We start from the raw sequence: 10,000 nt of genomic DNA, 5'->3' as shown, positions 1-10,000 counted from the left end.
GGTAGGGCAGGGCAGGGTGGAGGTGTGGCTGTGTTGAGGCAGGGCAGGGCAGGGTGGAGGTGTGGCTGTGTTGAGGCAGGGCAGGGCAGGGTGGAGGTGTGGCTGTGTTGAGGCAGGCAGGGTGGAGGTGTGGCTGTGTTGAGGCAGGGCAGGGCAGGGTGGAGGTGTGGCTGTGTTGAGGCAGGGCAGGGCAGGGTGGAGGTGTGGCTGTGTTGAGGCAGGCAGGGTGGAGGTGTGGCTGTGTTGAGGTAGGGCAGGGCAGGGTGGAGGTGTGGCTGTGTTGAGGCAGGGCAGGGCAGGGTGGAGGTGTGGCTGTGTTGAGGCAGGCAGGGTGGAGGTGTGGCTGTGTTGAGGTAGGGCAGGGCAGGGTGGAGGTGTGGCTGTGTTGAGGCAGAGCAGGGTGGAGGTGTGGCTGTGTTGAGGTAGGGCAGGGCCGGGTGGAGGTGTAGCTATGTTGAGGCAGGGCAGGGTGGAGGTGTAGCTGTGTTGAGGTAGGGCAGGGCCGGGTGGAGGTGTAGCTATGTTGAGGCAGGGCAGGGTGGAGGTGTAGCTGTGTTGAGGTAGGGCAGGGCCGGGTGGAGGTGTAGCTGTGTTGAGGCAGGGCAGGGCAGGGTGGAGGTGTAGCTATGTTGAGGCAGGGCAGGGTGGAGGTGTAGCTGTGTTGAGGCAGGGCAGGGTGGAGGTGTAGCTGTGTTGAGGCAGGGCAGGGCAGGGTGGAGGTGTAGCTATGTTGAGGCAGGGCAGGGCAGGGTGGAGGTGTAGCTGTGTTGAGGCAGGGCCGGGTGGAGGTGTAGCTGTGTTGAGGCAGGGCAGGGCAGGGTGGAGGTGTAGCTATGTTGAGGCAGGGCAGGGTGGAGGTGTAGCTGTGTTGAGGCAGGGCAGGGTGGAGGTGTAGCTGTGTTGAGGCAGGGCAGGGCAGGGTGGAGGTGTAGCTATGTTGAGGCAGGGCAGGGCAGGGTGGAGGTGTAGCTGTGTTGAGGCAGGGCCGGGTGGAGGTGTAGCTGTGTTGAGGCAGGGCAGGGCAGGGTGGAGGTGTAGCTATGTTGAGGCAGGGCAGGGTGGAGGTGTAGCTGTGTTGAGGCAGGGCAGGGTGGAGGTGTAGCTGTGTTGAGGCAGGGCAGGGCAGGGTGGAGGTGTAGCTATGTTGAGGCAGGGCAGGGCAGGGTGGAGGTGTAGCTGTGTTGAGGCAGGGCAGGGCAGGGTGGAGGTGTAGCTGTGTTGAGGCAGGGCAGGGCAGGGTGGAGGTGTAGCTGTGTTGAGGCAGGGCAGGGCAGGGTGGAGGTGTAGCTGTGTTGAGGTAGGGCAGGGCCGGGTGGAGGTGTGGCTGTGTTGAGGCAGGGCAGGGTGGAGGTGTAGCTATGTTGAGGCAGGGCAGGGTAGAGGTGTAGCTATGTTGAGGCAGGGCAGGGCAGGGTGGAGGCAGGGCAGGGTGGAGGTGAGGGGCGTAGCCTTGTCCTGTTCCCACTACTCCTGGGAACAGACAGAAGCTCTGCTCGGATCTTGTTTACAATCTCAGCATTGGAGCAAACTCTTATGCGTCACAGCGTGTCTTTGTGAATCCGTGAAAGAACGAATGCACACGTGTGTCCGTGCCTAAGTGTGCTTTTGTGGCGTCGCAGTGTTTAGGCGAAAGCAGATGTTGGGTTCTGTGTTTGGTCGAGTAGCTTCAGGTCTTGTGTTTTTCACTTCTCTTTCTTGCCGAGGATTTCAGGAAGTTAGTCTGGACGTCCATACACGACCTCCACGCTCCGCATCTGGGCTGGGCACAAGTACTCCCTTCCTGAGTGAGTCACTCACCTGGACGTGAGTCTGTGACCTAGGTCCCCCCTGCTGGGTGTGTGTCTCTGTCTGTGAGTGTGTGTGTGTGTGTGTGTGTGTGTGTGTGTTTTACCTTGACCTTCTCCACTGTGTGTTTGTGTGAGTGTGTGTGTGTGTCACCTAGACCTTCCCTGCTGTGTGTGTGTGTGTGTGCGTGTGTGTGTGTGTGTGTCTGTGCGTGTGCTGGCACTGGGCTACCCAGGGATGGAAAAAGAGGGAGCTGGAGACGGGGAGAGAAAGGTGCAGTGTGCCAGAGCAGATGGAGGGAGAGATGGAGGATGGGAGAGGAGATAAGAGTCTGGGAGAGGGCCAAGGCTGAGCTCATGCTGTGTCTGCACGTCTGGGTGGTACCCGGTACTTAACCCTGTCAAACAAGCCCCTCAAACCTATGAGTAAGCCTTGACTGAGTCAGTGCATTTCACCAGACCAACAAAGTCCATCATTGCCAGTCAAAATGGAACGGCACTGTATGCGAAACGGTCTCACATGAATATTCAGAAAGACTATGTGATCACATAAACACCAATTAGTCCAACTTGTATATTAATTATGACCGGCATAGTGATGTGGGCCTGCAGTAATGAATCACCACAAACATCACTGGCGCCATGCCACCTGGGAAGTCTCTTTGGTCCTCATTAGCTCTGGCACTGCTGGTGGAGTGTGTGTGTGTGTGTTTGTGTGTGTGTGTGTGTGTGTTTGTGTGTGTGTGTGTTTCACAGACTGTAAACACCATAAAACCACCCATAAGGGCATATACCATTTCCTCCCCTGCTGTGTTGGGTGTGGGTGTGTGTGTGTTTGTGTGTGAAGTTGTGTCTTCTGTCTCCGATCTCCATCTTTTACATCACTCATCTCTCTTTTTGTCCTTCCCTTGCCTGTCCGCTTCATACGGTAGCTATTATTATCCCTCCTCCTTCTCCCTCACGTTCACCCCATCCCTTCGTACCTCCATCTTTCCAGCCCTCCTCCTCTATCATCGCCTGATCCTTCCCCTTTTCCCTCCTTCCTCTCCTGTGGTTCATCTGTCTTTCTCAGCTGTCCGCAGGCTGCCACTCATCGATCCACACGACCACAACCGCTCATCTTCTCAACCCTTCCCTCACCTCCGTCTCCCTCTGGTCGACCACTCCTCTCCGCCGTCCCTTCGTCATCCCTCCGTCTGCTTCTCCCTCACCCCCTTCTTTTAACCTTTTCTGACCCCCTCCTCCCCACCTCCACCACTCCCTCTAAAACACTTGTCCTTCCCTCCCTCCTTGGCTCCACTCATCTCCTCGGCGGTGGGTCTCCACGGCAGAGGCGTGACTGCACATCCACGCGGCCCTTTAGGAACAGCCTTCCCACAATGCACCACGGGCCAATTTGCATGGCAGGCGCTGGTGTGTGTCATGGAGATAGAGAGAGAGCGGGAGGGGGGGGGGGAGTGAGCGAGCGAGGGAGTGAGGGTTGGAAGGATGTGGGTCTGAATTATTCATCGCTGATCCACAGGAAAGAGAGAAAAAGGAGGGGAAAAAAGACAACAATGTCCTCGTCTGTTATCTACCCCCGAGTGTGACATCCAGGGAGACCCAGTTGGTGTGTCTGCTGTGTCCTGCTCTCCTGTACACTCACTGTTATAGGCACCCAGAGTGCGTGTGCTTGAACTCGGCCAGTTTTACTAAGCATCCGAGCAGTATCTCTGGTGGGTCTCTGGTACACTGTGCCTGATCCCGTCCTACCTTCAGCCTGGGAGGGAGGCTGAATCCTTCCTGCTGTGGTGGGGGACAGCCTGTCTCTCAGGGACTCACATCTCCGCCTGGCAGCCATCATGCTGACTGTAGCTTGGCCCAGTCATACAGACCGCAGGGCTGGTTTGCTAGGCTGTAACTGATGGTGTGTTTGCTGTTAAAGATGGTGAACTGTTGACTGACTGACTGACGACTGATTGGAGTTACTGACTTCCCTTGTTGTCTGTTTCTGCAGAAATCCTTCTCTCTGGTGCTGGAAGCTCTGGACCATGACAACGACACGTCGGAATTAGGTAAGCTGAACGGACTGTGTGTGTGTGTGATAGACAAGGATACGTGTGTGTGTGTGTGTCTGTGTGTGTTGGGTCGCCTCAATTTTGGAGAGAAATAAAGAGTCAGACAAAGTAACTAAATTGTTTCCTGTTTCAATAATACGACTCGAAAACGTTCCCACACACATGAAAGAAGTGGACAATCGGTGAGGTGGGGAGGAGGACAAGGGAACAGAGAGAGCAGAGCAGATGAAAGGAAAACGCTCTGTTTGTCCTTCTGCCTCCCCGTCTGTAGCTTCTCACCCGATCCCTCTGCAGAGTAGAGGCAGACAGTTTATTTTTGGACTTGTGACAGTGTGTGTGTCTGTGTGTGCGTGTATATTTTTTGTGTGTGTGTGTCTGCATGTCTGCTTGTGAATGACTGTGTGTGAGGGTGTGCATGTCTGCTTGTGAATGACTCTGTGTGTGTGTGTGTGTTTGTGTGTGTGAGAGAGAGAGACACTGGGTTACAGGGGTCCCCTGGGCAGACCCTTTCATTTCCTGCTCTTCTCTAGTTGTTTCTGCTCTTAATCAGGGAAACCTCCATGACAGAGAATGGGAACGGAATATTCTAAAAACAGACACACAGACACACACACAAATTCACAGACACACACACAAATTCACAGACACACACACAAATTCACAGACACACACACAAATTCACAGACACACACACAAATTCACAGACACACACACAAATTCACAGACACACACACAAATTCACAGACACACACACAAATTCACAGACACACACACAAATTCACAGACACACACACAAATTCACAGACACACACAAATTCACAGACACACACATACACACAAGCACACTGACAGTTTCACAAACACTCTCACCCGGCACACTCTAGATTCTAACACAGAGAGAAACCCAGAGATGTGCTCTTCTTTTCCTCATTCCTTTCGTTCCCCAATCTTGTCTTCCATCCTTTCCTCCCTGCCCCTACGCCCTCCTCCTCCCTGCCCTTACGCCCCCCTCCTCCCTGCCTAGTAAGAGGGCAGCAGTCTGCAAGAATCTAGAGATAACAGGAGGCTGGGAACCAAACTATATCCACTCCACTCCTTATCTAGACACTCTCCTCCTCCCTCTCTTTTCCCTTTCCTTTCCTCTCCTCCATCTCTCCTTCCCTCCTCTTTCCAGCCCGGTTCTTACCTCTGGTTTGGGCCTCATCTCTGGTTCTGTCTGTCTTGTGTAAAACTCAAAGCCCCATCACTGGACTACCGTGGCTTAGCTCAGCCCAGGGAACGCAGGCGTCCAGGAGCCGGCTGGACAGACTTCCAGCCTGGTTCCCTAATCAGGCTGGATTAGCAAGCTGTAATGGAGCCGTCTGACTGCAGCGGAGTCCTGGGAAAAGAGAGGACGAGGAAGACACTGCTTAGGCTTTAACATGAATGACCTTCACTGACTCAGTGGTGATGCTGGGGTGGAAGAACAGGTCCCTTTCACTCATTCCTCTCTCTCTCTTTTCTTTATTTCTATCTCCCTTTCTTTATCTCCACAGTCTTTATTATGTAGTCATTTAGCAGACGCTCTTATCTTATCAGCCCCTCTCTCTCTTTCTCGTTCTCTCTCTCTCTCTCTCTCTCTCTCTCTCTCTCTCTCTCTCTCTCTCTCTCTCTCTCTCTCTCGCTCACACTCTCTCTCGCGCTCTCTCTCTTTCAACCTCAGTCTTGTTCTCTTCGTGTCTGTGCCTTCTCGCGTTGAACTATTGACCTGTATAGGTGTATTGATGTTTTTTGGGGCCCAGGTGATTAGGAGGAAGGTAGAGCTAGACGTTTTGCATGCTTCTCACTGGCAGTCAAGGGCAAACACTTAAGATCCAATACTAGGCAGTGAGACTGAAGATACTAGAGGAAATAAGATAGATAAGCATTCCCCCCTCTGCTTGCTAACATTGTGTGTGTGTGTGTGTGTGTATTTCTAATGTGCCTGTGGTAGCTCAGGACTGCTGTTCTGGAGTTCTTTTGTTGCGGTGCAACCTCATCACATTAGGGAGAGAATCATACTCCAACACCCTTTTTGCTGACAAATTCTTTACATCCTTTCTTCTATGCCCCATCTTTCTCTTTCTCTCTCACTCCCCCCTCTTTCTCCCCCCCCCTCCACCCCTCTCGTTGGCAGTTGGCAGATCTTTTCACTGTGAGTGATGAAATTACCTACTGGGCACATAAGAGTCATGAAGTAATGGAAATGACCAGAGGCAGCAGCAAGGGCTGAAAAACTAAAACACACACATACACACTACCCACATTCCCAGACACACACACACACACACACAAACACACTGGGGAGCTCCCAGTTCAAGCGTTGGAGAGGCAGGAGTACTGATGAGATAACAACACACTCAGTGTCCACTGATGCCCTTCTCCCCTTTCATCCATTCTCTCTCGAACACACACCCACACACACTCTCACACACGCACACACTTACACACACAGAAACACTCAAACACACACTTGAATGCAAACTTGACAAGCAATCGAACACACACAAACCACACTCAAACACATTCCGACCAATATGTGCCCCTGTTTTGATTCCTTTGTTTCCATCCCAGATGATCTCATCTCTCCATCAGGAGGTTTGTTATGTGTTATTAGCTCCCTCCCTCCCTTCCTCTCTCTTTCTCCCCCTCTCTTCCTCCCCCCACTCTTTCCCTCTGTTTCTCCTGCTTCCTCTCTCTTCCACTCTTGCGAGGGCCCCCTCTCTAGCTGTCTATCGCTCGCTCCATCTCCCCATCTCTTAAACACACAGTTTCTATTCCATTTCATTGTCAATGCACACACATACACATACATTCCTACACTCTCAGACATTCAAACATCTCTCTCTCTCACTCACCATTCTCTTTCTCTCTCTCACTCTCTCGCTCTCTCTCTCTCTCTCTCTTTCTCACACACACACACACACACACAGGCACACACACAATGCTTTGTGTGTGTTAATTCCCTGTCAGGGGGATTATAGCAGAGTTGGAGATGACAGCCCCTCTGGGAATTTCCCTTGGGGTCAGGAGTATCAACAGTGAGCCCAGTCCCCCTCCCCTCCCCACCGCCTCCACTCCTCTGTCCCCCTCAAACATCTCTGCCTCTTATACCCCCCCACCTTCCTCTGTCCCTGTATCCCCCTCCACTCCCCCACCCTCCCTACGTCCCTCTCCACCCTCCCTACTCTCCACCCTCTGATCCTGATCTAGAGACAACCTGACTCTCCCTCTCTCTCTCTCTCTCTCTCTCTCTCTCTCTCTCTCTCTCTCTCTCTCTCTCTCTCTCTCTCTCTCTCTCTCTCTCTCCCTCTCCCTCTCCCTCTCGCTCTCTCTCTTTCTCTCTCTCCCTCTCGCTCTCTCTCTTCTCTCTCTCTCTCTCTCTCTCTCTCTCTCTCTCTCTCTCTCTCTCTCTCTCTCTCTCTCTCTCTCTCTCTCTCTCTCTCTCTCCTCCTCTCCTCCTCCAGGCCAGGGGGAGCTGATTGAGCGGGTCCTCCTGTCGTCCATGTTGAATCCCGGGGAACAGTGGCAGACCTACCGTCACCACGGACGCACGCTCACCCTGGAGTACCGGCTGCGGTTCCGCTGCGACTCCAACTACTACGGGCCCTTCTGCAACAAGTTCTGCCGGTCTCGCGACGACTTCTTTGGCCACTTTGGCTGCGACCCGAACGGCTCCAAGGTCTGCAAGGACGGCTGGTCGGGACCAGAGTGTCGGCAAGGTGAGGTTCTGTTGTCATGAGCCCGCTGTCTGATCCGTTAAGGAAAGGGACTGACCTGGCATGGAGGTCACCAGACATATCTGGAAGAGGCTATGAAGATGACAGACAACCTCATCCTCTCATTGCTGACTTCCATATATATTCATTCCCCTTTAAATCTCCTATGAGGTCAGAGTTACACAGTTTGACTGTTTGATTGCTTTGTGCCAGTCATCCTCTGGTTCCTTTCCTGACCCCTGACCCTTGTGTTGTTGAGGTGGGACTAAATGAAGGAAATTATGGCGGAAACCATGGAGGATATGAGGCTAGAATAATGACATCCTGTGGTCCTCCTGGTCCGCCCTTCGCTGGGTGATTTCACTTCCTGCTCAGCCAACTCTACTTCCCCCACAGCAGGTCGCTGATTGGGTCACAGGGAAACAGGAAGTGTTGCTAAAGAGACTGGGAGGCCCAGCATCAAATAATTTGAACCTGTGTGGTTGCTCCTGCGTGAATGTTCCTGTTGGATCCTGGGGAGTCAGGTGGCTGAGCGGTTAGGGAATCGGGCTAGTTATCTGAAGGTTGCCGGTTCGATTCTCGGCTGTGAAAAATGACGTTGTGTCCTTAGGCAAGGCACTTCACCCTACTTGCCTCAGGGGAAATATCTTTTGTACTTCCTGCAAGTCGCTCTGGATAAGAGCGTCTGCTAAATGACTAAATGTAAATGGATCTTGTGTGTCCTCAGATCAGTTTGTTGTGGGCGTTTCAAGTTCCTGTTGAGTGGTGGCGGAAATTAATTTATTTCCCACTTCCAGGCCTGACTGATTCATCTGTGTTCATGTGTATGTGTGTTTACAGCGCTGTGCAGACAGAGTTGTCACCAGACACATGGCTCCTGCACAGTTCCTGGAGAATGCAAGTGAGTCAGTCCTCTTTCTCAGAAACAGCACTATCTGTAACGACCTGTTCAGCCTCGTGAACCACAGTTCCACTTAGTAAACCAGTGAAGGCCGAGGCACAATGAACTCTAGCCACTATAAAACCCAAGAAAATAAACACCTTAAAACAGCTCTACACACAACTGTCTTTCCATTCTGTTCAGAAGATTTAATGGGCGGGAAAGTATGTTGCCGTAGCAACGGAGGAACGGCAAGCTCAAACAATCACGTGCAGATGTAATCATTCACAGCTCTGTGCCCCCCCCACCCTCTCCAGGTGTCACTATGGCTGGGAAGGCGTTCTGTGTGACCAGTGTGTCACGTTCCCTGGCTGTGTAAACGGAGGCTGCACCGAGCCCTGGCAGTGTGTGTGTGACGTCAACTGGGGAGGACTGCTGTGTGACAAAGGTGAGGGGGGCGGGCGAGGGCGAGGGAACAGGGCAACATCTTTGGGTAAGGTGATAGCCTTGGGTACAGTGAACGTGAGCTGGGCTTGGCTAGCTTCTTGCATAGGTGGGGTCTCCCCATTAAAGCGTTCCCTGGAAAGTCACAAAGAGCTTGTGAGCCTACTGGAGGTGATTATCAAACAGGAGTTACTCCCAGGGCCTGTATCTAGTCCTTACACTTCACACTGTGTGTGTGTGTGTGTGTGTGTGTGTGTGAGAGAGAGAGAGAGAGAGAGAGAGAGAGAGAGAGAGAGAGAGAGACAGAGAGAGAGAGATGGAGACAGAAAGACACAGAGAGAGAGAGAGACAGAGAGAGGGTGCATTGTTACATGCAGCAGTCTGCTACATTACTGAAAAGGAAAATGCTCTTTCTCTAGTTTTCTGTCTCTTGCTGTCTCTCTCTCTCACTTTCACCCTGTCACTTTTAGATTTGAACTACTGTGGCACCCACCAGCCATGTAAGAACGGTGGCACATGTGCCAACACAGAGCCCAACGAGTACCAGTGTGAGTGCCAGGAGGGCTTCAGAGGACGCAACTGTGACATCGGTGAGTGGCGGGCCAGGCCCAACCAAGGACAGATCCCATCTCTGAGCATTTAAAACAAAGGCTCTGTTTTTGTAACTCTTAAAGTCGATGTCTTATGCATCTTGTTGTTGAGATTCCTCTCTTTCCTGCCCTCCTTATCATTCTCCCTCCCTCCCTCCCTCTCCCCCTCCCTCACCCCCTCTCCCTCCCTCCCTCCCTCCGTCCCTCCCTCCCTCCCTCCCTCCTTCCCTCCCTACTCCCCCCTCCCTCCCACCCTCTCCCTCCCTCTCTCCCTCTCTCCCTCCCTCCCTACCCTCCCTCCCTCCCTCCCACCCTCTCCCTCCCTCCCTCCCTCTCTCCATCTCTCCCTCCCTCCCTCCCCTCCCTCCCCTCCCTCCCTCCCTCCCCCCCTCCCTCTCCCTCCCTCCCTCCCTCCCTCACCCCCACTCCCTCCCTCCCTCCCTCTCCCTTTCCCCCTCCCTCCCTCCCTCCCTCCCTCCCACCCTCCCTCCCTCCCTCCCTCCCTCCC

General features: G+C 53.3%; 1 protein-coding gene across 1 annotated transcript in view; it reads left to right on the top strand.

Annotated features, from left to right (window-relative positions):
* Positions 1–10,000, top strand: part of LOC146257768 (uncharacterized) — a 33,584-nt gene that overhangs the window by 14,256 nt on the left and 9,328 nt on the right. The window contains exons 3-7 of the mRNA XM_084673737.1: positions 3,781–3,838; positions 7,327–7,581; positions 8,419–8,479; positions 8,776–8,906; positions 9,373–9,492. Coding sequence (XP_084529863.1) covers positions 3,781–3,838; positions 7,327–7,581; positions 8,419–8,479; positions 8,776–8,906; positions 9,373–9,492 — 625 coding nt within the window. The remainder of the gene's footprint in view (positions 1–3,780; positions 3,839–7,326; positions 7,582–8,418; positions 8,480–8,775; positions 8,907–9,372; positions 9,493–10,000) is intronic.

This window comes from Hypomesus nipponensis, chromosome 15 (assembly GCF_054491055.1).
Source record: "Hypomesus nipponensis isolate SF chromosome 15, ASM5449105v1, whole genome shotgun sequence".
In the NCBI taxonomy this organism is placed as follows: Eukaryota; Metazoa; Chordata; class Actinopteri; order Osmeriformes; family Osmeridae; genus Hypomesus; species Hypomesus nipponensis.
Note: the sequence above shows the minus strand (reverse complement) of the source record. Positions and strands in the feature narration are given on the sequence as shown.